Genomic DNA, 24459 nt, shown 5'->3' on the forward strand with positions numbered 1-24459 from the left:
GTTATTTTAATATAAACCTTATTGATACTGTGCAGAGTGGAATGAACATAGGACGCAATGTATTGCTTCAATCTAAATGTAAGACAGCATCATTTTCAGGTGAAATATGTATACAATAAAAGATTTCAATACAAATAGACATTTTCCCATATCCAATAATCTCGTACAGGATTTAATTTAAACTGGCTCAGTGGTGGGGCGCCTATCCTTATCACAAAGCTTCCTTAGATTTCTCTTCAGCCTTGGTGATTTCAGAGATTCTTATGCATCCATCCCTGTAGTTGTCCTAAGGAGGGTCCAGAGATGCCATCCAGGCAGATGTCTCTATGGCCCTCCCTCCATTGGTTTTCAGTCAGTCACTCTTTGAGCCTATTATGCAGTACAAAGTCATGGAGACAACCATCGCCAATATCTAGGGAAACAGGAACAGTAAATAAATGCTTTGGTTATGCTATACTTTTAAACAAAGCCCACTGTACGAAACTGAACACAACATCACATTATTTTGGTTGAATTTGCATCAAAGCATCTACATTTACATTTGTGGTATTTCAAAACTAAAGAGAATGTGACCTTGAAATAGACAGAGGGAGGGAAGGAGTCAACAGTACCTCAAGAGCAGCGATTCCCAATGCCACTGCCACAATGACAATAGTGTTTTCATCAATCAGTTGCATAAGCTTTGGGAAGCAGCCGATGATTGTCTGTGGGGACACACAAATGTAATACAGTTATTTAGACAGGTGAGGCCACTGGGTGTCCAACAGTAAAGTGTGTTACATTCTCAAATGGGCCTTCCATTGATGAGTTTGAGTATGGATGGAGCGTGATTAACTTGTTGAGGTGATGAGTTCAGAGCTCGTACCAAGTTTGGATCCGCACTGACTACAGTGTTAACTCAAAATGACACAACGACTAGGTTCCAGTTGAACAAGGTTTACTTCACCGTACATCGTCACCATTACACTCAGGCCAGTTCCATCAACAGTTATACTACTGCGCAGGCGTACTAATAACAGTGATATCACCGTAATAACTGAAATATAGGGATACTTAACATGAACTTAACATACAGCACTTGTACCATCACAAGAGCTGAAATCAGCACTGTGGCAGCACTGTTGAGGATAGAGATGGGTGTATTTTTCAAATGGAGAGTCAGTGAAGTCTGTATAGTTGTAGAATCCACAGCACTTTAGCTAGAGTGGACACAGAGACAGATCTTATTAGAACAATTCTGTTGACTAAACTGAATAAGATTTCTAATACACAAGCAAATATAAATTACATAATGTTATTTGAGACATTATTTGCAGGCCTAACATCTTATTTCCAAGGTATTAAAACAGGCCGGCAAGATATTGTAAAGTACCGTATCCATAGTAACATTCCAGAGAGCGGTGACGTCTGCATTTTCTCCATAGTCCTTCCTAATGTTCTGAACCACTTTGGTGCCCAGTTTCTCAATCAATTGACCTGCCTGAAAGACATAACACAAATCACACACTCTTAGAAAAAACGGTTCCAAAAGGGTTTTTCAGCTGCCCCCATAGGAGAACTCTTTTTGTTCCAGGTAGAACCCAAAAGGGTTCTATGTTGAACCCTCTGTGGAAAGGGAACCCAAAAGAGTTCTACCTGGAACCAAAGGGGTTCTACCTGGAACCAAAAGGGGTTCTTCAAAGGGTTCTCCTATAGGAACAGCCAAAGAACCCTTTTAGATTCTAGATAGCACCCTTTTTTTCTAAGAGTCTAGTCTTTTCATCAAATTCTCCACAGACAGTCTGTAACCCCCTTTAGCAATATGAGGAGAGTGAATGAGCTCTATGTACGCTTACCAAGGGTTTAAACATCAGGATAACCACTGCTCCAGCCACCTCTGCAATGAACAACACCAACACAATCAGAAAGAACTAGAAAAAGAGGAAAAGGAGACAATAAGAAAGAGAGATTGAGTGGTTGGACTGAGAAAACCGATTACAGTGCATTTACACACATTTCATATATACTGAACAAATATATAAAACACAACATGTAAAGTTTGTCTCATGTTTCATGAGCTGAAATAAAAAGATCCCAGAAATGTTCCATATGTTCAAAAAGCTTATTTCTCTCAGATTTTGTGCAGAAATTTGTTTACATCCCTGTTAGTAAGCATTTGTCACGACTTCGACTGAAGTCGGTTCCTCTCCTTGTTTGGCGGTGTTCGGCGGTCGACGTCACCGGTCTTCTAGCCATCATCGATCCACTTTTCATTTTCCATTTGTTTTGTCTTGTCTGCCCACACACCTGGTTTCAATTCCATCATTACATGTTGTGTATTTAACCCTCTGTTCCCCCCATGTCCTTGTCTGGAATTGTTTTTTAAGTGCTTGCACACTGCATGCTCGTCGTCCTCACCAGGGTCTTGTCCCGACTGCAGTTTGGCATCATAACCAACTTCAGTGTGCAAATGCTCCTCTTTAATAGCCACTGGCATGCTGGAGGAGTATGCTCTTCATACTTCTCGGTTTCAACTGTAAATCCCGGTTTCAACTGTACCGGGCAGATGGCGTCATGTGGGCGAGCAGTTTGCTGATGTCAACGTTGTGAACAGAGTGCCCCATGGTGGCGGTGGGGTTATGGTATGGGCAGGCATAGCTACGGACAACAAACACAATTGCGTTTTATCGATGGAAATTTGAATGCACAGAGATACTGTGACGAGATCCTGAGGCCCATTGTTGTGCCATTCATCTGCCGCCATCACCTAATGTTTTAGCATGATAATGCACAGCCCCATGTCGCAAGGATCTGTACAAAATTCCTGGAAGCTGAAAATGTCCCAGTTCTTCCATGGTCTGCATACTCATCAGACATGTCAACCATTAAGCACGTTTGGGATGCTCTGGATAGACGTGTACGACAGCTTGTTCCAGTTCCCGCCAATATCCAGCAACTTTGCACAGCCATTTAAGAGGAGTGGGACATCATTCCACAGCCTGATCAACTCTATGCGAAGGAAGGGCCTCCCGAGTGGCGCAGCAGTCTAATGCACTGCATCGCAGTGCTAGAGGCGTCACTACAGATCCGGGTTCGATTCGAGCCTCCGACACATTGGTGCGGCTGGCCTCCGGGTTAAGCGAGACGGGTCGTGTTTTGGAGAATCCGTACAGGAATTGCATATCACGGGAATTGGATTTGGAAAACACAAAATTGGGGAGAAAAAAATGTATATGCGAAGTAGTTGTCACCTACAAATGGGAAAAGGTGGTCACACCAGATACTGACTGGTTTTCTGATCCACGCCTTTTCTTTTTAGGTATCTGTGACCAACTGATGCATATCTGTATTCCCAGTCATGTGAAATCCATAGATTAGGGCCTAACGAATTGATTTCAATTGACTGATTTCCTTATATGAACTGTAAGTCAGTAACATCTTTGAAATTGTTGCATTTATCAGTGTAGCTACCTACTCTACTGTAGAAAAGTCTGAAAAGGAGAGATGAGGAGCTTGATAATCAAGCTTGTTGACTGAGTCATTGTCAATCACATTGGTGACAACATAGCACATATAACGAATAGCTCATGTTTGAGGTGACTTACAATGAGCAGCATACACCTGCTCTCCTTCATGGCGCCACAGCAGCCCAGGAAACCTACGATCAGCAGCACTGCCCCCACAGCAATCAACAGGTATCCCACGTTTAGGATCTGGTTCATCTCCGCCGGAGCGTCTTTTATAACCTTGAGGAACCCCAGGATCGAGCCGCTGTCCACCTTCACCCAGATCCCCACACCCAGGATGGCAGCGCCCGCCAACTGGGGGAAGAGAGCATAGCATTGTTGGGTGGTTTCCATTAATTCAATGAAGACCACATCAACTGCTGCCCTTTGTGTCTTACCTAACATGCACATACAGTGCCTTCTGAAAGTATTCATGCCCCTTGACTTATTCCACATTTGGTTTTGTTACAGCCAGAATTCAAAATGGATTACATTTATTTTCCCCTCACCCATCTACATACAGAAATCCCATTTACTGTATGTAAGTATTCACACACTTGAGTCAATACTTTGGCTGGGCCACTTTAGGACTTTCATATATTCTATTCTTCATAATCATATTCATATTGCTTTGGGTGTATGCTTGGGGTCATGGTCCTGTTGGAATGTAAATCTTCACCCCAGTCTAAGGTCGTTTGCACATCTGAAGCAGGTTCACATTAAGGATTTGCCTGTATTAGGCTCCATTCATTGTTCCCTCTAACCTTACCAGTCTTCCAGTCCCTGCCGCTGAAAAGCATCCCCATAGCATAATGCTTCCACCACCATGCTTCACGGTAGAGATGGTGTTAGATGGGTGATGAGCTGTGCCTGGCTTTCTCCAGACATAGTGCTTTGCATTCAGGCCAAATAAGTACATTTTTATCTCATCAGACCACAGAATCTTTTGTTTGATGATCTCAAAGAGTCTTTCACTCCAGGCGTGCTGTCATGTGCCTTTTTCTCAGGAGTGCCTTCTGTTTTGCCAATCACCCATAAAGCCCAGATTGGTGAAGTGCTGTGGAGACTTATCCCTCTGGCAGGTTCTCAGCCAAGGAACACTGTAGTTCTGTCAGAGTGGTCATTGGGTTCTTGGTCACCTCCCTGACCAAGGTCCTTGCCCGGTTGTTCATTTTGGTCGGACGGCAAGCTCTAGGCAGATTCTGAGTAGTCCCATATTTATGGAGACCACTGTGCTCTTGGAAACTTTCACCAGTCTTGAAATAGTTTTATACCCTTCCCCAGATAGACTTGTGATGATGCATCTATCTCGGAGAGTTTCTTGGACTTCATGGTAAGGTTTATGCTCTGACATATACTGTTAACTGTGGGACCTTATATAGACAACTGGGTTTCTTCCTACAGTCAAAGCCAAAAGTTTTGAGAATGACACAAATATTAATTTTCACAAAGTTTGCTGCTTCAGTGTCTTTAGATATTTTTGTCAGATGTTACTATGGAATACTGAAGTATAATTACAAGCATTTCATAAGTGTCAAAGACTTTTGAAGTTAATGCAAAGAGTCAATATTTGCAGTGTTGACCCTTCTTTTTCAAGACCTCTGCAATCCGCCCTGGCATGCTGTCAGTTAACTTCTGGGCCACATCCTGACTGATGGTAGCCCATTCTTGCATAATCAATGCTGGGAGTTATTCAAGGAGTTAGTGCTTTGTTTCTGGCCATTTTGAGCCTGTAATTGAACCCACAAATGCTGATGCGCCAGATACTCAACTAGTCTAAAGCCAGTTGATTGCTTCTTTAAATCAGAACATTTTTCAGCTGTGCTGAAATAATTGCAAAAGGGTTTTCTAATGATCAATTAGCCTTTTAAAATGATAAACTTGGATTAGCTAACACAACGTGCCATTGGAACACAGGAGGGATGGTTGCTGATAATGGGCCTCTGTACACCTATGTAGATATTCCATTAAAAATCAGCCGTTTCCAGCTACAATAGTCATTTACAACGTCTACACTGTATTTCTGATCAATTTGATATTATTTTAATGGACAAAAAAAGTGCTTTTCTTTCAATAACAAGGACATTTCTAAGTGATCCCAAACGTTTGAATGGTAGTGGATGTAAATGAGATATTTCTGTATTTCATTTTCAATAAATTGGCAAATTTCTAAAAGCATGTTTTCAGTTTGTTATTATGGGGTATTGTGTCGATGGGTGAGATTTTTTATTGATTTAATCCATTTTGAATTCGGGCTGTAACAACAAAATGTGAAAAAAGTCAAGAGATATGAATACGTTCTACATTTCTCTTTTCATTTTTTATGTCTACATAGGTATTTTACAGTAAAATGATTTATTTATTTAATAGCTCCTTCACATTCTCTGACATTCATGCTGCATTTACCTTGCAGCACATCACACTACTCTACTCTGTGCCTAATCTTATTTATGTGGTCCAAAATGACATGTCTGTGTCATAAAAAGTAGTAAAACCACAACAAATGTCTGTCCTTTTGTTCCATGTTCTCATAATTTTTTCACATTGCAATTTAGATTAGGTTTTTCTGGGACACAGAATAAGGATAAGGAGTGGTAAATGATAAGGATTGATAAGGAGTGTTCAGATTGCCTGCAGATTCATTATTGTGAAGCATAACTGAACTCCGTTGCTATTATCATCAATAATTTACTCAAAAAGATGAAAACATCTCCAACTTACAAAGATGATGCCATTAAAGACAAACATCGTGACTTTGAGAAATCCGAAGCAACCCATTCTTGATGAATTCTTCTGCCTGGAAGAAAATAAGGGTAAAAGGGTGAGAAAGGGAACATTGTTATGAATAATCATCTATGGTAATGATGAGAATGTTTAGAAATTCTATGAGACTTCTGAATCATTAAGATGAGATCAGAGGTCAAATGTCTGAACTAAATCTACTGCCTATGTCTGTAGCCTACTGTCTATAGGCCTGTTTAGAGGAGGGAGCATAATGACCAAATGTTCTCTTTAATTCATTTGGGAAGTATTATCTTAACATAACAGCTAAATGATGGACTTCTTATGTTATTTATCAATTACATTTTGTAAATTGTATGTTGAGGGTTTTGGTCAATCTTATCTTGCAAACTTTACACCAGGAACCTTTCTACACCTCCTGAAAAAAACTTTTGACTCATATTGAATGATATTGGAAGGTGAGAGTTATGGTTTTGTAGACACAATCAGTCACTAAGGAAGCAAATATATATTCTGTCAAACAACAGAGACAAAGCATTTCTCTACTACTTTAGCACAGAGTTGTTCCGTGCCATTTGCAATGAGTTGTTATGTCTGGCTAATTAGGTGACGGATTAACAGTTCTACACAATCCCTGATGCTGTTTGCTGTCTCTGACTTGTTAGCAGGAAACCAGCCCTTTGTCATCTACAGTAAGACGCAGGAAGGAAGGAGTGGGGAAAAACACCAGCCACTTAACTTATCCTCCCTATCACCATATCGTCCTTGAACAGTCAAGAGCGCCCTTGCTTTTTAATATTTATTTTTTTACTAATGTCATATGACATTTACTGTACAGTCCACTTTCCCAACACCAACAATAGTTAATAAGTGAGCCTTTGCTTTAGAATTATTAAGGGAAGTCCAATGACAAGGCAGCATGTCCCACTGTATTTTCATTTAAATGGGCCCCATAACAAATGAATTGGCCCCTAAACAGGTTAAAAAAAATTACAAGAGGTAGACCAGTCCCAAAGCCTAATTGTCAGAAAGAGTATACACAGTAATTCACTTGATGTCTGAAAACCCTTTTCCACCTGGGGCCACTAAATGTTCAATGCAAAAGACATCTAATTACAAGAAAACTATCAAAATGTTCAACATGGTCTGCTATTCAGATGAGAACAGTGTCCATTACCTGTCCAGGCTGTACAAGGAAATTGTAAGGAACTTTATCTTCCTTGCCCTCAGTGTCAATCAGGGGCCTATTAAAACACAGGAGCCCATTACACACACACACACACACACACACACACACAGCAGGTTTATGTCCTGTCCCGTTTTGCTAGTTAAACCATCTGTGGATCATCTCATCCTGCTCTGTTTTATGACCCCATGTGGTGCCCTTTACCACTATGTGTGTTTATGACTGTCTGTCCCTAGTGTGTCTGACTGCATATGACCCCATACGATGGGAACAGTGATTGAGTGACTAAACGACAGCTAGTTTGTACTGTACTCTTAATAACAGCAATAACAGAACAGTAACACCAGTAGTGTGACAGTGAACTCTGTCAGGGAGTTTCTGACTGACATGCATATCATTTTTTTTCTGATTTTCTGATTAAAGTATCCATAATAATGTGTTTTCTTATACGGTCCCAGATAGTGTACTTAGAAAGTGAAATGGCATCGGCATACAGTACAAGTACTGAGAGACGGATGCTAAACGTCAGGATGTTTATCAATGTGTCAATGTTTAGCCATGAGCATCAGGTTAATCACATGAAGGGTCCAGAGGGCGCATAGCAACATATCCTGAATTGGTTTTCCCTCTTTCATTCACAGAGTTTTTCCTGCAAGTGGCCACTCATCTTCTGCCTTCACAAAGCCATAGGCAACAGCGGAGTCCATAGTTAGCCTGGTGATGTATAACAACCACATTCACATGCAAATGACTAACAAAACATCCCAGCCAGGAGCCATCAACACACAGTACAAAGACACCAACAGAAATGTTGAGGACTGCCATTTTGAGCTAGACAGTGAATTACAACCTCAGGGCACTGTATTGTAATGAGTCGACATAATATTGGTCCTTTCATGTTTTGAAAAATAAATTAACACTGTTATTTACCCTTGTTTAAAAGGCAAATGCAACACGAATGTGAGTATAATATACAGTAGCTATGGCCCTTAGGACTTTACATGCTTTGAAAATTAAAATGTAATAAACACAAAGCAGCTAAACAAGAACATAATTTAGACAAGAGTAACGTAAAAACGAAATCAATAGCTACAATGATCAGGTGAATTTCAGGAAAGTATTCTTTAAGCTGCTGAATAATATGACACAGTGAGTGGCATAGCTTTGTTGATATCATGTTAGGAGTAATGTGGTATTCAGTCATGAAGACTAGGATAATGAATTCATCCACAAGGAAGCCAGTGGGGACACACCAGGTGACAAACATTTCCTGGAATGATGATCAAGATAGCAAATGTCTGTTGACGAACATGCCAATTAACGACTAGAGGAAAGAAAGTATAGACATCATATTTATCAAAGCTTTATCTCAGTCAGCTGTCTTCCCGTGTAACAGTTAGCCTATTATGGTTCAATGACAATTCCTAACATGTAGTCTACTCCAAAATGGGAAAGTTTCAAATGTATGAAGAATTACATTGTTGAAGGTGGGTTTCCTCATGAGCCCAAGGGTAGTCCTTTGAGTAATGTTTTTTTTGGCTTAATGGTAATACATGAAAATATTCCATTCCATAAGGACAAATCTAAATAATTGTCAGAAAGAGTATACACAGTAATTCACTCACAGAGACAACCCTTTGTCAGACTCTCTGTCTGAGCTGAGCGTGCTAAAACTCTAAACACTGGACAAATCTAAAAGGATGTCATGAGCTATGTTTCCATCCAATTGGTGACAGATTTATTAGAATATTCTAAAATGTGTGTTTAAAAACTATGCACATTTTCCCAGCAGAGATGTGTTTCCATCAAATTGGCTTGCTGCAGATAAAAGGCTATGCAACGTAGTGCATATAAACATATACTTTGCAGTTAAATCGGTTTCCATCCCATTTTCAACTCTACTGATGGTTTTCTCACAAAAAAAGTGCCTTGGGCTACATAAAGTACCACAGCATGAAGCAAGTGTTTCTAAAAATCCCCTGTGGGGAAAAATGAATGGTGTAAAAACAATTGGAACCATTTCCCTGTTTGACTGCTAGTTTTTATGGGTATTATGACGCCTCCATTGTGGGGCTCTATAGTAAATTTGTCCACTCTGGTATTGGCAAGTGCTAAAGTGTACGTATGAGATTATTATGGACAAAAGAGCGAGATTAAAAATAAATAAATAAATAAAAATTAAACGGCAGCAAAGCATCGATTATCATGTCACCATAATAAGACCCTCGATATTTATTGGGAAGGCGCATCAAGCTCAACACCTTTCACTATCACCACCCTGTTAAATTCATAATTGATTTAATCTGTAACCTAATACAGTTCATGCTTTCCCGACAAATCGTAGTGGGGGACTACAAGTCATCGCGTGACTCCCAAATTTACTTCGATATGATGATTATTATATCAATATTTGCGCATAAAAGCGTTTCCACCTACATTTCTCGCATAATTTATTTTACCGACATAAAAAGGTCTCACCTTGTCTAGCGTATGTTGTTTTGTCGACATTTTGAAAAGTTTACCGAAAAATGTTATGTTGCCATTAGGCCTGTGACATTTTTTTTATCCGACATTACTTTACTTGCCTTAAACGGTTGGATGGAAACCTGGTTATAGAGAGGAATAATTACAGGCTTGAGTCAAGGTCTCAGGAGTGGAACAAATAATGAATTGTTGTCAGTGCACCTGACTACAGGAGAATATAAAACACAACATCAAATTACTACTCTATGGAGCATTTTCAACAACCAGATGAGTAAACCCTTGTTATTCTCATTTACAATAGTCTACCCTACAGTGGAGTGGTACAACAGGTTTCGTTGAGACTCAGAGAGAGTCTGGGCCTTACCTTCACTGGGGTGATGGAGAGCGAATGTGGGAGTCAGTAAACTGGCTAATTTACCTGTGTCCTCGGAGAGTGACCTGTACTGCGTTTTTCTCTCTTCTACACACAAACTCTCTCGTTCTCTTCCTGTGCTTCTCGGTGGCTGCAGGTTGGTTATAAACAGTGAGGGAGGGGGCGTGCTGAGGCAAACAGGTGGGAGGCAGGTTTCAGAGGCAAGGAGCTCACTTCCCTGTGGAGCAGAAGTCCCACCTGTGGGAGTGTCACAGCAATGTTACAGCTACATACACATAGGCATAAGCACATTCTTCTATCACCATTTTTACCTGTGGCATCACTGTATATTAAAGTGGGCTTTTGGAGACGTGAATGGTATGGAAGCAGAGAAAGAATATATCTATGGATTTTTAAGAAAATTTTAGATTTAATTAACATACTATAAAGACCTGACTGTCAGTTCCATTGAAGTCATTGTTTTGCAGACATAGGATAATTCATCAGTCGGAATGTTTCTCTTGCTTAGAAATTTGCTCAGATGACCTAAGTCTTCCTATGACAGCCTCTAATGAAATGTAGACTTCCACAATCATGCAGGAATCTGGGTTGAGCTTTAAAAATACCCAAGAGTGACAGTGATGGAGGAATTTGGAGGTGGTAAATTGGAATAAACGTATAATAACCAGATTAACTTAGATTTTTCAATTCACTGCCTTCGAGGATAAGCAATCAAACAGTATCCTACAAGTTGAAACAGTGCCTGTTGAAACAGAACCTTATGGAGTCGCAAGCTTCTGTGAATTGACAATTTCACTGCCTATCTATTTTTCAACATTAACCTTAAGTAACTGACCATTGAAAATCTAACTTTTAAAAGTTAATATTCTGTTAACTCATACCCAAATAACATTGTTGACTCATCCTATGCTTGTGTGGCCAAAGCATAAATTGGAGAAAAAAAACCCACTTAAATAAAACCTACCTCAATCTTGTATCTCAAACGGACCGTTTCAAAAATGCTTGTATTTCCTCAGAGGGTGATGTCATTCCAACACAGAAAAACTGCTTTTGAAAATACTTAAAAGAAATTGGAAGTAAAACTATTTCAATTATATTGTAATTAATTACCCTATGTCATATTTAATAGAAATATGGAAACACTGGACAGTTACATTAATACAGTATTGTGGTGAGTATATGATTTTAGCTCAAGTCTAATGACCAGCTCAAGTCGAATGATCAGGTTAGAGCATTAGTATTCAAGTACCTTGACTTACTCAACAATTAAATTATTTAGAACATTTGTCATACCAGCCATTGGTGACATACCTGATGTGTCTTATATTCATCCCACCATGCACTGAAAATATGTTTGCCAGTTCCTTGTGTGTGTCAGTGTGACAACACTCACATTATGCCTTTCCTTGCCACATCAGACAATCCCAAACACCAATACAATACTCCTTTTTTATATTACATTTGTCTCAAACAAATGTCTCTTCCATAAATATGTACATAATCTATTTGGGTCATATTCACATATTTTACATTGATAATTTCAGTAATACAGAAAACAGGAAAAGAACAACTATAAATTAGCGATTCTGCTTTGGATCTTTAGAAAAAGAGGTTTTCAAAAACTACATTAGCCATTTTAGAACCACAATACAACATCACTCTGTTCATAGACACACAGTTCAACAGACAGACCTGAAAGATGATGCAAGACTTTCACACAAAAAGACTACCGGTACTCCTTGGTCAGGTCAATGACAGAAATGGCCAATTCTCTACTTCAATGTAGGCAGCCCACTTATGTGACAACACATAATTTCCCCATGATTTCCCCATGAATATGTAAGTTGTTAGTTTTGGCATTTTACCAGCAGTCATCAGTTCATGTATTGACGTGAGAAGACAAGCATTAACAACAAAACAAAAAAACTATTTTCCAACAAGTACATTACAACTGTGGATGACAAGTGTATAAAAGTGAATAAAAAGAGAGAATCTATGGATATGTTAATAATATGGTATAGAGACAGTATGGTTTAGAGGCGTACAGCACATTATGTAAACAACTGTGCTGAAATATACTATATCAACAGCTAGGCTGCCTCTGTGAGCTCTAAAAAGGCTGTGTCCAGCACAGCTTTGAGAGCAGGGTCTAAAGTCCATTATAGTGAGCGAGTCTAAGCAATGTTCATTCAAAAGAGCTGCTCTTTCCCCAAACGGGCATACCAGTCTCTACGGGCACTCTTCTTCTCTTGTTCTTTGTGTCGACAGATTCAGTCACTTTCTGGTCTGGCCCTGACCAGTTGATATTTAGTGCACATTCCAGCAGCACTGCGCCTTACATTGCCTGTTTGTCTGGGTGGCTTTTTAACTTGTGGAACTTAACACTGTCAAGCTTTTCAAACCTCTTGCCACAGTGTTCGCAGGTGAAGTTGTAGTGGGCCTCGGGGGTGTGTTTCTTCATGTGCCAGTTGAGAGATGCTCGCTGGCGACACTGGTACCCACAGATCTCACACCTGCAGAAGAGGTAGAGGGGTGGAGGAGGAAGACGAGATGAAGGGGAAAAACGCAAGATGATTCTAATCTGCAGAAAGTATTTTTAGGAGTGCAATGTAGTCATTTCTGTTTGTGAGACAAAATTGCATATATTGTACAAAACCAAAATATAAAATGTGTAGAGAAAATGAAATAAACCGTCTGGGAGTAAAAACTTGAGTGATCAAAGTGTTTCACTCACTGAAGGGGCGTCTCTCCTGTGTGCATGCGCCGGTGAACCTCCAAGTGATTCTTCCTTTTGAACGATTTCCCACATGTTTCACAGATGAAGTCTCGGACTCCTACACAAAGTTTGATGAAAAATTCTAATCAAATCAAATTTTATTTGTCACATGCGCCGAATACAACAAGTGTAGACCTTACCGTGAAATACTTACTTACAGGCCCTTAATCAACAATGCAGTTCAAGAAATTGAGTTAAGAAAATATTTACTAAATAAACAATAACGAGGCTATATAAAGGGGGTACCAGTACCGAGTCAATGTGCGGGAGTACGGCAACTGCGACAAACTAAGTTCAAAAATTAAGGGACAAAGTTAGTTGGGCTTGGGCACGGCCTGGAGGTGCAGAATTCAGATGCTTGTAATGTTGAGTCGTCAGGACAGCTCACAACTCATATAGCCTCTCTGCTGATTGGGGCGCTCATCAATTAGATTTTATTTGGAAGTGGTTCAGAATCCCCATTAGACATTTTTGCGAAAGCAGTCCGTGTATTTAACAGCCATTGTATTTGGTAATTCTACATGGCCATTCTACAGACCAGTGTAAAGTTGGGTGATTTTACAACCAGGTTAGCAATCATTTCACGGGCAGCACGGTTAGATGAGAAGCGATTGTGAAGCATCACCCAGTAAAGTTCCATACGGTCAAAACCATTAGCTTTAGAGATGGGTTGACATTCAAAGCTGCATTATATAGTACATGTCATAGCAGGATAAATATGAATACATTACTACTAGCTCATGCGCCACTGTACAGTAAATCAGTATAGCCCAGATTTAGAGTTGTTTGTGCCCACCTGAGTGGATGATCATGTGGCGATGCAGGTGGTTGGACAGATAGAACTTCTTGCCACAGCCGGGGTGGGGGCACACCTTGGTCCTCCCCTTCCTGTGAACCAGATTCACATGGTTCTGCAGGGAACATACAAAGAACAAAAAGTACATATTATGAATCACAGCATGAAATGGTAGTTACAGCAACATGTGTGCATTTTTATTTTCTTTATTCGTAACTTGATGGCACTACAAGGTCAAGGTGTTCCAAATCAAGGCAAAAGCTGAAGTGGAGAGTGCCTAAAAGGGCCTATTTACCTGAAAGCTGCTGATGGCTACATAGACTTGACTACAGCCTTCATACGGACAGTGGAACATCTTGAGCATTCCGTCTGCCTCGATGACAGGACCTCGTCTGCTCCTCCTACATCTGAAATAGAAAAGTGAGTGATGCCCTTGTCTACAGAAGTGCTCTGAGGAAGTCAAGATGGGAATGAAAATAGCATGTCCATCTACATTTGTCTCTACAGATATGATCCCCATAATTCTCCATGCTGGCCACTCACCTGCTTAGGCCCCTCTGTAGCTCCCTTTCACAGGTGGGCTCCAAGCCATGAGACTCAACACTGGGCTGGAGCAGCTCCTTGTCACTCAGGCCTGAGAGAAAAAGATCTCAAACCATTGGAATAGCAAGCTATTCATCATTGATTTTTGTCAATGTCAGTATCCATTAAATCAGCATATACAACAATTACAGCATATTCTAATGCATTGTCTGTCGGTGTAAGCAAAGACTAAAACACTCTGCCAGCAGTACCTGTGATGGAGTCTTCCTCTGTCGTCCTAAAGTCTGCCACTGACTGGCACATTTGGTTGTAAGCCACGCCCTCTATGACAGTGCATGTGACCTCCTCCACGTCTCCACCCCCCATGTTGAGCTGGATGCCCTCGGATGCCAAAGCCTCGTAGCTGGGGCCAGTGATGATGATCAGCTACGAATGACAGGGAGAGGGACATAGGATAGGCTACATGTTAATATTACTATATAAAGGCAGTGCTTTCAGGGACGACAACTACTTGATTGTGATAAAATTCCAAGACAAATGACTAATGAGTTTTTTTTTTTTTTACCTGAGAACCATCCAGAGTTCCTCGCTGGTCTGGTATCTCACAGGTGGTCCCCACAGTCTGTAGTGTCTGAGAATCAAACAGCTCCCCTTGCCCAGGCACCTGCATAGAGGCTGGGACTGGATGGAGGTTGGTCTGAGTGTCTACACCAACTGTGTCACCCATTGTCTGTGTGGTGTCCTGCTCATTGGCTTTGTCCAGTCTGTCAGTTAAGGATGCAGTCACTACAACACACTCATAGCCATCTTGTGATGTACCCACTCCTTCATCTCTTCTCAGGTTTTCCACCTCCTCCTTTGGGTTGATGTCCTCCCCTACAGCATTGTAACCTGTCTCCTCGTCATCAGACTCCTGGGCTTGCTGTCTGCCTGCCTCCATCACCACCTCCATCTCCCAGACAGACTGATTCTCAGAGAGATGCTCCATTAAGGGAGTGTCCCTGTATGGGGCCTCCATCTCTGGGAGCTGGCTGAGAGCTGTGCCCTGCTCCACCTGATCCATAGTCACCGGGGCTCCAGCCACTTCCAAATCCCCTCCTACAGATGCATTTAAATACAGGTTACCTTGTTTATGTCAAATCAGTGGTTCCCATACAATTACATGTGACCCAAAGCAATTAAAAGCCAAATTAGTATGTGAATGTACCAGTGAGCTGTCTGTGGGCATCTGTCTCTCTCCTCCTCCTCCTGGTCATGATTCCTCTGGTATCCTCTGTCCTTGTGTCACTATCAACTTCCTCCTCTGTCTCTGTCTCCATCTCAGGCTCACTGGTCCCTCTTGGTGGCGAGGAGAGGTGCTGCACAAATGAATGGTCAGCATCACACTGCCAGATAGCAGAGGTGGAGAATCCAGGTTGGGGTTCCAGAGCTCTGAGCTGGGGTTCATGTGGGCAGGTTTGGGAGTGATCCTGGTACCAGGTCACCATGCTACAAAGGCTGGACACTCTCTCATTTTTCCCTGTAAGAAAATAAGTATCAACAGTGACATAAATGTATCAATCAATCCCTCATGTAGGGATACTTTTCTTCATGGGTAAGTGGATACAATGCGTTGTTCTTTCTTACCTCTTTTCAGTTTTGTACATACTTCTGGGATTGTCTTCCTAGCGGCCAGGAATATAAATATGACGTTATTGCATGAGGATAAGGTGTTAACGTTAAGCACTATTGAGTTGATAGCCCGAGCTAGCTAACCCAATTGATTGAAGGAGGTGGCCTGGGGAAAGGACTCACATTTAACAGAGGACGAGAGAGGGGATAAGCTAGCTAAACAATATTAGTTACTATCTAGTTTGATATTCTGATTTTATGTATTATTCGTAAACATACCCTCCGTATTTTTGCTGGTATCTCTCCCCGTACGTGGAGTTGAGCAGGATTAGGTACTCGGCAAGTCCAGCGTCACTCAAACTCGTTCGCCGGCGAAGCTCACTCCAAACCTTGTGAGATTCTCCAAGATAAACTCGCCTAACATCATACTTCTTGCGGGACTCGAGGCGTCTTTGTGCTCGGTCAGAATCCGTGAGCCTGGGACGGCCTCTACAACGCCTCAAAATTGATTTTATTTGATCCCCGGCTTCTTCAGCGTCCAGGGGACCCTCTTCTCCTCCATAGCCATCCGCCATCTTGACAACAGCTGTCTGTTGTTGTCATTCCTAGCGGAAGTTGTCTTACAGGAAGTGACACCACTTGGCGGGAAACGAAAATGTTCTTTGCAGATCACGCATTGAGCAGAACGTTTTTAGCAACGATAAGCCAAGTTCATACATGTAGATAGATAGCCAAAGAAAGATATGGCCGATATTTTGACGCATGTCTTTAGGACATTTATCCAACACAATGGAAAAACGAAGGATTTCAAAATCATCGCACCATCAAAATGCAGTACATTGGTGGTCGGAGACTGTAGCGTTTACCGTTCGTTGCTGCCTCTGAATTGGGGCTCTCATCATTTTTCACTCAGGTTCAAATTCAGAGCCTTCCAGGATCATTACAAGAATCCATGTCCAACCTGAGCCCCGACAATTTGAAGGTAATTAGCTATTTACATACTACTAGGCCTTAATAACAACTACCTAACTAGTTTCCAGCATCTGTGTTATTTGGCACTACCTTGATCAACATGACATAACACACAGCACCACACTCCCTATTGAAATCATTGGTCAGCTCACTGACCTAACAATGTCTTATGACATCAAGCACTTTTATTGGAAGATGTAGCAAGTTAATTATACATTTGTATGTCCTTTGTTTGTGAGGTAGGCCTAATGATGGATACTTATCTCTTCTCACTATCCTGCCTCCTAAGCAGATAAGAGAGCTTGCTCTAAGCACCCCCAATCAGTCACAGAGATGTGCATCACTTATCAGCGCAAAACATGTGTGATGGGCCCACTGCCAAGTCCTCCCTAAAAATCAAAGGGAGAAAATGTTTTCCTGAAAAGTCCTAAACAAACAGTTCTGATTATTGGCATGAATTTATTGCAGAAAATGACGTTTTCATACCCCAGGTCCTTGGAAGATTTGCTTCAGGACGTGGCCTCTTTGCATGAATCAGCCTCTGCTGCCCCTACGTCGCTGATCATCGTGGACAGACTGGAAGGCTACCTGCACGGGCCTGGAGTGAGTGGTGGCCTTCAGCAGGCAGAGCAGTCCTCTGCTGCACAAATCTCTGCTCTGCTGTTTGACATGGCTGCATTTCTCACACAGACCTTGGAAGAGAGAGCCGCTAGTCTGGTCTCCTGTCGGATCATAGCCTCGTTCCAGTCCGAGTGGGAAGGGCATGCTGGTGGGGACTCCTCAGACCCTGTCCTCTCAGTTTTAGACCGCTACTTTCAGGTTAGGTGTACCTTGGACCGGGACTGGAACTCTGCCCCTGCTGTAGCAGGACCACAGGACACGTGGCATGTTTACCTCTCTGGTGCTGGGATGACAGAAGCCCCTATTGCTAAGGATGAGGAGGACTCAAGTCTGGCTCGAGAATGGCGACTGGTCATTTGCCCCAATCGCTCAATGGAGTTTACAATGGTTTGAAATCTATTAAATGACTTTTACTAGTGGACGAGGAAGAAATAAAAGGCATGCAAAAAACGTATATAGTTATATCAAACCATTGCATTACCAAAGACTGAGATGCAAGGGGAACAGTTTTTTTTTTTTCAATGCACAAAATGGTTTTCACTAGTGTTTACAAAAGGTTTTCAGCAAGGTTTTTGCGTGAATTAAACCACTCCTCCGACTGAATTGTACTGATTCTGACTGCTCTGGCACAATATAATTTGAGTCTGTTCTCCTCCCTTGCCCTATTGTCTTCTCTCCTACACAATGTGACTTCACATTCAACCATTCAACTCTCATTTACATTACTTTTCTGTCTAACCGTTGTGCCTGTGGCGCGTTCTAAGATCATTTGTAAAGGGAAGATTAGGCTGATGTTATAGACGGGACAGCAGAGAACATCACGAAAACGATGCGCACGCTTCAATGGGCCAGAAGGCCGTGTGTTGTTGTCATTCTGGATGGCCAGATAGCTAGCAACAATGACAAGAAACTGCCATGTGGGGAATCTTAAGTGGCTCATTTCAGCTAGTTTTATCTTGTTCTTGATACCATGTCTTGTTTTGACTGATGTCACGTCTACGCTAATATGGCATACATTTGCTAGCTAGCTAACCACCAACTGTAACTATGTATTTGAGACAACAAGTGCTCATTGTACAACCTTTATTTATGTTTTCAATAAACATTGGAGACGAAATATAGTGTACATGTTGTCAACAATCTAAGCCAACCCCGTCGATTTTGCCACATAGTTGTGCATCCGTTGGTTTTATTGCTAAACAACCAACCCATCTATAGCTATTAGCTGTCAGGGACAATTAGAATGTCTCCCCACGTTTTTCTCAACTAAAGGACAACAAGAACATCATGGTACACAGTTTACAAGCATTTCGATACACATATTTAGCAGATGTTATTGCGGGTGTATGTGACCAATAACATTTGATTTGCTTTAATGCCATACATTTTTAAATCATATTAGTACAAAAAAAACATTGTGAAGATATCTAATATGGAAGCGCATCAGAATTGATTAACATTTATGTTATATTTCAGGCATTATATTGACATTTTTGTTGACCATAAAGAGATACTGAGTTACAGAAATGATAGATTGTCAGAAGTTCCGTATAGGTAATCATCACAGTATTATCATAACATGTAATGAAAAAGTCAGGAAACATTCACCAGTTTGTTTAGAAATGAACACTGAAAATAACTGAAAAGCAAAGGGTTTAAAGATAGACAAATTAGGAACTAGTTAATATTCTAAATGTTAGTAAACAAAAAATAAACATGTTTGATTGGAGCCTTTTCTAAACAAATGTTCACGTTGTTTGTTTTTAAAAGATTTTCCCTTATTTACTAGTTCTATAACTGTGTTCTGTGAGGGGATTGTGCTCCTTCTCTGGACAGATCAGAACCTCAGCTCATTATGCTAAGATCTAGGTCACTCATATAAGGAAATTGTTGTGAACTTCACTTGTTATGACGTTAAATACCCTTTTCCCCAATGCCTAGGCTACTCAACTACTGTCCACATTCTAAGGAACGGGACGATATCCCAATCTTGGCAAAGAAACAAAACATGAAACAGATTTAACTTCTTTAGGAAAACTGCGCTAATGTTGGAAGCAAATAATTTTGTTGTCATCCAGAGTCACGTTTATTTATTTTCCAAGCTATAGCACACAGTATTTTACATACAACAGGTTTTTAAAGAACTAAAGAGTTTGGTCTGCTTCGTGTTTTCATTTTGCCATGGAAAAAATATTGTTATACTCTACCACCCTCAAACTAAACTCTGGACCTCAAAGCCAGTTCAACTGCATGTTTTCATTGTTCCCCTCTAGTCAGGGACTGATTTAGACCTGTGACTCCAGGTGTGTGCAATTATCAGGTAGAACAGAACACTAGCAGGCTCCGGACCTCGTAGGGTTAGAGTTGAGTATGCTTGCCCTACCACATTGAATTGTCATATTCACATGTGCCTATGTAAACAACTGTATTTTTACCAATGGAACAACTTAAAATGTGACGTTTTTTTCAATCTACTCATACATTTAGCCAAATCACAATTTTTGTTTTGGGTGGGAGGAATTACCTACATTTTCAATAAACTAGTGTTTATTTAAACCCCCCAAAATTTCATTTGAATTATTTACAGTTTCAACAATTATGGCCTCTCAAAATGTATGATAATATGTAAGATTCAATGAGGTGACAATTAGATAGACAGATATACAAACATTCATACACTGGAACCATCATGACTTTTACAACCTTTGTTGATCTAAGCATTGCAAGCAAGAGGTGTACAATAGCATCGTACTGAAATGTGACACATTGCCTAAACACATTCCTGCACATCCTACAGTACCTCTTCATTCTCGCAGGAGCTTCATGTTAAGACCATGGCTACATCTTAGTGATACTCTTGTACAATACACAATTGACAAACACAATATTTACAATTTAAGTGTCAACTTTATCTAGTTATTCCAATAAAAATATAGAAAATAACCTTATAAATTGACCTACAAGATCCAGTGATTTAAGAATATACACATTACATGTGTTTTATAATATCAGCTTTAGAGTGTTTTAGTTGTTCATGTATTTCTTAAACAGCTGCCTTCCGATTGAAGGGATATTGTGAGAATGAGCTTATGAGCCAAAGAATTATGAAATCCTTATCAGGGATACTTTTGACTTTTCCTCACCAAAGCCTTTGAGCTTAAATTTAGCTTTGTCTGTTATCGCATAGTTATGAGAGTAGCCTACATCCTGGCTTTTTGCATTCCACTGACAAGAAGATGGAGTCAATGTAGAAGCCTTGGCCAAACATCCCAACTGTTTTTCAGCTTCATTGGACCTTTAAGCCTCAGTTCATAGCCTGTTACATAGCTTATCCTTATTTCAGAATGCAAAGTGGATGGGAGTACCTATGGGTCTTCTGTGTGCAGGGATCTCGTTCTTGTACTCATTGGTATAGATAACTCCCTTCCCAATGTCATCGATCTTATTCGAGCTCATCGGACTGTAATCCATGGAGACGCCTGAGTCGGCCACTGCCATGTAGGTGTACCCGGGGCCCTTGGGCGGCCAGGTGTGGTTTGGGTACTCAAAACTGGACTGGGACGAGAGGCAGCCCGATCCTGAGCTCTGTTGGAAGGAGCCCAAGTCTGATCGAGATTCAGAGGATGTCCTTCCAGAGGCAAAGAGAACCTGCAGGGGCAAGGTTTCTTCCAATATGTCGTCCAGCGGCTCCTCCCCACTGTGGTTCTGAGCATTGAGGGTGACATAGGCATCATGAGACTCCAGTAGAGAAGACTGGGTCCAGGGTGCAGGGTGCTGATGAATAGCCCGGAGCTGGTCCATCGGCCAGTGCTCCTGGGGGGTTTCTCTCCACCCCTCCATCAATGCAGAATCCACCCTCTTTAGCTTCTTGTCTTCATCCTCCTCCTCACCAAGTGCCTCTGAGGCCTTGGGCGGCAAAGCGGAGCTGGGTAAGGCGGGACCAAGGCTAACCTCGGAGAGCACCTCTAGTGGTGCAGGGAATTCCTCGGAGTAGAAGTAGGCTGGCCTCAACCATAAGCCTCCAGTGCTGTGGCCCAACCACTCCTATTGACAAACCAAATGAGAGAGGTTCAGGAGTCTGCACTAATATTGAGTCAAGATGAACAGACTACGATACACACAAAGGATATAGATAAACACTGCACAAGGTACTTCATACCGAGTTTCATATTCCAAGGATACGAAGACTAATACTGGATTTACTTGTCTCACCTGAAAGTCACCACCATAAACCTTAAAGAGGCCTTGGAACTTGCTTTCAGGGGTGGGAATGATTGGCCAGATCTTCTTCAACAGGAACCTGAGGACAATATTGTACAGCCTTATTCCATAAATACACCACTGAGGATGTCTCTACAAAGGAGATCACTAAAGAGTGTAGTTACAGTGGTAGACTAAAAACTTTGGAAAGTTGTTGTTGATGGTAACTGACCTGCGATGAGACATGAGCACAATGAGAGACAGCAGGGTGAGGACGAGAGAGATGATGAGACTCAGGGACACGATGAGAGGGTCCAAGTCTGCAAATAAGATAAAACAGCAACAAGGTTACACCAGGGATGAAATCCAAGGGAGGGATCCCTCACAAATAGAACGAAGATGTTTAGCTCACGAGACAAGCACATTATTTTGGTGACCGTGTGAATGTTGCTGCAGGAGAAAGAAGCTTACCACCAGGCATTGTTTCCATCAGTACCGGGTCAGTCCAGGCGCTCCAGTAGCCACTGTAGCTGACGCCGTCCAGTTTGACACGAATGCGCACCTTGTACTTAGTGCCTGACTGCAGACCACGCAAGATGAGCTCAGAGCTGGCTTGCACCTCCTCCACCTGAAGACAAGAGATGATAATGCGTTGTCATTGACACATCTCTGCCGAAGGCCAAGAAAGGAACGGCACCATTATTCACAAGGACTTCAAATGTTTCTCTTGTCTGGTAACAAACTTCTACCTCTGATATGAGTGTGTGTTGTTCATACCTTTCCAATGTGGCTCCCTGCCATGGCGTAGCTGACCTCGTACATCATGCTGTCGCCCATGTACTTGAGAGAGGGAGGCAGCCAGCTGGCCTTCAGCTGCCCCTGCGTCCCTGTACTCGTCAATGTCAGATTGGCAGGCGGGTCTAACAGGACTGACACACAGACATAAGAAGAAAATGTAATTCCTAAATCCTGAGAAAAAACTAATGGAATAGTTCCCAAAAGACAACCACAACTCTATAACTCACAGACAAGTTCAATGAAGAGACTGCGGTTGTGGATCAGCAGGTCGTCCCGAAACACCCGGATGTCAAGGGGCACAAATAATTGAGTCTGGGACAACCTGCAAAAATACAGCCTCTTGCCGCCTGCTGCTGGTAGGGCAGTTACGGCACACTCACTACTGTTCTCATTCCTGCAGAGGAGGAGAGACATTTGGATTGTTTACACTTTGTATCAAGTTTCTAGGCTAAATGGAAAATTGAGGTGATCATTCTTCAAAACACATATTCATAGCAGGTAGCAACCCTCTACCAAGACAAGGTGAGAGAATATGGTACACGTAGCAGCAATTATCAACTGAGCGCTTTGCCTGATCATGACTTACTGGTATGTGTATATGAATGAGTATTGGTCAGCAGAGCCAGTCCTTTCCTCATCCTCCTCCCAGAAGCAGGTGAGGTCCGACATCCCTTCAGCAAAGCACTTTGGAATCTCTGGCTCAGCGTGGAGCAGCAGAGCCACTGTGTGGACAAGGGAGGGAAGTCTTAGTCCACAAGGAAAATGTGTGTTGGGGCATTATTGGTTTTGACAATTTAGTAAACACAGGTGAAGACTTAAAGTAAGTCTCCAAACAGCTCCAGAGGAATGACTATTGCTGATTAGTGATTATTATAACTATTTTTAACAGCTATTAAATTCACCACATTGTGCGAGGAAACACAAACTTTTGACAATTGATAACCTGTCTCTATCTTAACCCAAATCTAAAACATCAAACATATTATGTTGAAATACAAAATATAACATGATTGAAAATAAGCGTTGTAATTGTAAACACTTGTGTTACAGAAGGTGATGAAAACAAGTAGGCTATTTGGAAAAATGAGTCCTACCTTTAGTTTCCAAAGCTTGTGCACCATGCACGATGGACGTTTTCTGAGCGCAAAATAATACACAAAATACCAACAGCTTATTCAGGTTATCATTTGTCATCTTTTTGTCTCCTCTGAGAACAAAGCGGCCTACGCGTTCTGTTGTACTGCATAACTGGTAGGCAACCAGCTCCAAATGTCTGTTGTCTCCTTCTCTCTTCGTGACAGCCTCTCTGAGATACTATGGATAGTGCAACACAGTTGTGCGTGCATCACAGGAGATAAGGTGTGAGCGAGTGTCCAAGCCAAGCTGTTTACTTTTTACTCAAACCCAACTGTAGAGGTGGAGCATACAAAGTATTTTCACTCATGTCTGTGGGCGGGACTAGAGTAAGGTTACAACATGCTTCCAACGGGACAATATGTCCCACCAAACCACAGGGACCCTTGGAGAAAGCTGAGGGCCACAACTCTAAGTGACAACTGCATTTAGTTGTAGTGGGCTATTTTTTCGCCATGCATAATTGAGGTTCCTTATTGTGAGGAACAAAGAGGGCACGTGGCAGACATACACAGGTAGTAGGGTAGGCCTAATAACTGAAAACCCACATGGAGCCAGTGAACTCAACTCAGCGTAAACGGTCTCTTATCTCTGACCTACACCCATGTTTTTGAGCTCGACCTGCGTTATCTGTATTGCAAGGGGTAGTGTCCCGTGATAAGCATGGGGGCGTTTAGGCTCATCCCAACCCTACATCATTTGAATGTAATTTAGCCTGGCCTTACATCACTTGACTTT

At 41.6% G+C, this 24459-nt stretch overlaps 4 protein-coding genes across 6 annotated transcripts; 1 reads left to right on the forward strand and 3 right to left on the reverse strand.

Moving 5' to 3' along the window:
• Positions 1–282: 282 nt before the first annotated feature.
• On the reverse strand, positions 283–6263 carry LOC120045533 (tetraspanin-1-like). The gene is made up of 7 exons (XM_038990436.1): positions 6207–6263; positions 3585–3800; positions 1836–1910; positions 1373–1480; positions 1074–1199; positions 612–704; positions 283–412 (listed from the first exon to the last, which is right to left on the reverse strand). Exons 1-7 carry the CDS (start codon positions 6261–6263, stop codon positions 353–355), a joined length of 735 nt encoding a protein of 244 aa, XP_038846364.1. The 3' UTR covers positions 283–352.
• A 4453-nt stretch (positions 6264–10716) lies between these two features.
• Positions 10717–16576, reverse strand: LOC120046319 (zinc finger protein 653-like). Of its 3 annotated transcripts, none has more exons than XM_038991457.1 (10): positions 16276–16576; positions 16012–16049; positions 15593–15904; positions 14951–15483; positions 14637–14811; positions 14386–14491; positions 14138–14249; positions 13843–13957; positions 13005–13104; positions 10717–12783 (listed from the first exon to the last, which is right to left on the reverse strand). In XM_038991457.1, exons 1-10 carry the CDS (start codon positions 16569–16571, stop codon positions 12606–12608), a joined length of 1965 nt encoding a protein of 654 aa, XP_038847385.1. In that variant the 5' UTR covers positions 16572–16576; the 3' UTR covers positions 10717–12605. The 3 variants fall into 3 exon arrangements, with proteins under 3 accessions (XP_038847385.1, XP_038847387.1, XP_038847386.1); XM_038991459.1 differs by having other exon boundaries at positions 10718–12783; positions 16012–16162; positions 16276–16368; XM_038991458.1 differs by having other exon boundaries at positions 10719–12783; positions 14386–14476.
• A 163-nt stretch (positions 16577–16739) lies between these two features.
• Positions 16740–18706, forward strand: LOC120045784. The gene is made up of 3 exons (XM_038990715.1): positions 16740–16760; positions 16856–16978; positions 17437–18706. Exons 1-3 carry the CDS (start codon positions 16740–16742, stop codon positions 17980–17982), a joined length of 690 nt encoding a protein of 229 aa, XP_038846643.1. The 3' UTR covers positions 17983–18706.
• On the reverse strand, positions 18659–23965 carry LOC120046320 (erythropoietin receptor-like). The gene is made up of 8 exons (XM_038991460.1): positions 23682–23965; positions 23174–23309; positions 22815–22981; positions 22567–22718; positions 22261–22417; positions 22022–22109; positions 21802–21889; positions 18659–21633 (listed from the first exon to the last, which is right to left on the reverse strand). The coding sequence occupies exons 1-8, from the start codon at positions 23779–23781 to the stop codon at positions 20929–20931; spliced, it is 1593 nt and encodes a 530-aa protein (XP_038847388.1). The 5' UTR covers positions 23782–23965; the 3' UTR covers positions 18659–20928.
• Between the last annotated feature and the right edge of the window lie 494 nt (positions 23966–24459).

The sequence above is a fragment of the Salvelinus namaycush genome, chromosome 4 (assembly GCF_016432855.1).
Source record: "Salvelinus namaycush isolate Seneca chromosome 4, SaNama_1.0, whole genome shotgun sequence".
NCBI lineage: Eukaryota > Metazoa > Chordata > Actinopteri > Salmoniformes > Salmonidae > Salvelinus > Salvelinus namaycush.

What these genes read in the sequence shown, in the direction of transcription:
- LOC120045533 (XM_038990436.1), bottom strand. Translation starts at nt 6,263, where the DNA reads ATGGGTTGCTTCGGATTTCTCAAAGTCACGATGTTTGTCTTTAATGGC. An exon ending in TCTTTAATGGCATCATCTTT is followed by an intron (nt 3,801 to 6,206) that starts GTAAGTTGGAGA and finishes CTCTTCCCCCAG; the next exon opens with TTGGCGGGCGCTGCCATCCT. An exon ending in CTTGTGATGGTACAAGTGCT is followed by an intron (nt 705 to 1,073) that starts GTATGTTAAGTT and finishes GTGTCCCCACAG; the next exon opens with ACAATCATCGGCTGCTTCCC.
- LOC120046319 (XM_038991457.1), bottom strand. Translation starts at nt 16,571, where the DNA reads ATGGCGGATGGCTATGGAGGAGAAGAGGGTCCCCTGGACGCTGAAGAA. An exon ending in GAACTCTGGATGGTTCTCAG is followed by an intron (nt 14,812 to 14,950) that starts GTAAAAAAAAAA and finishes TGTCATTCGTAG; the next exon opens with CTGATCATCATCACTGGCCC. An exon ending in CCACATGATCATCCACTCAG is followed by an intron (nt 13,105 to 13,842) that starts GTGGGCACAAAC and finishes AACTTTGTGTAG; the next exon opens with GAGTCCGAGACTTCATCTGT.
- LOC120045784 (XM_038990715.1), top strand. Translation starts at nt 16,740, where the DNA reads ATGGCCGATATTTTGACGCAT. An exon ending in TGGCCGATATTTTGACGCAT is followed by an intron (nt 16,761 to 16,855) that starts GTCTTTAGGACA and finishes CGGAGACTGTAG; the next exon opens with CGTTTACCGTTCGTTGCTGC. An exon ending in TGAGCCCCGACAATTTGAAG is followed by an intron (nt 16,979 to 17,436) that starts GTAATTAGCTAT and finishes AATTTATTGCAG; the next exon opens with AAAATGACGTTTTCATACCC.
- LOC120046320 (XM_038991460.1), bottom strand. Translation starts at nt 23,781, where the DNA reads ATGACAAATGATAACCTGAATAAGCTGTTGGTATTTTGTGTATTATTT. An exon ending in ACAAGCTTTGGAAACTAAAG is followed by an intron (nt 23,310 to 23,681) that starts GTAGGACTCATT and finishes TTGTCCACACAG; the next exon opens with TGGCTCTGCTGCTCCACGCT. An exon ending in TCTCTTCATTGAACTTGTCT is followed by an intron (nt 22,719 to 22,814) that starts GTGAGTTATAGA and finishes TCTGTGTGTCAG; the next exon opens with TCCTGTTAGACCCGCCTGCC.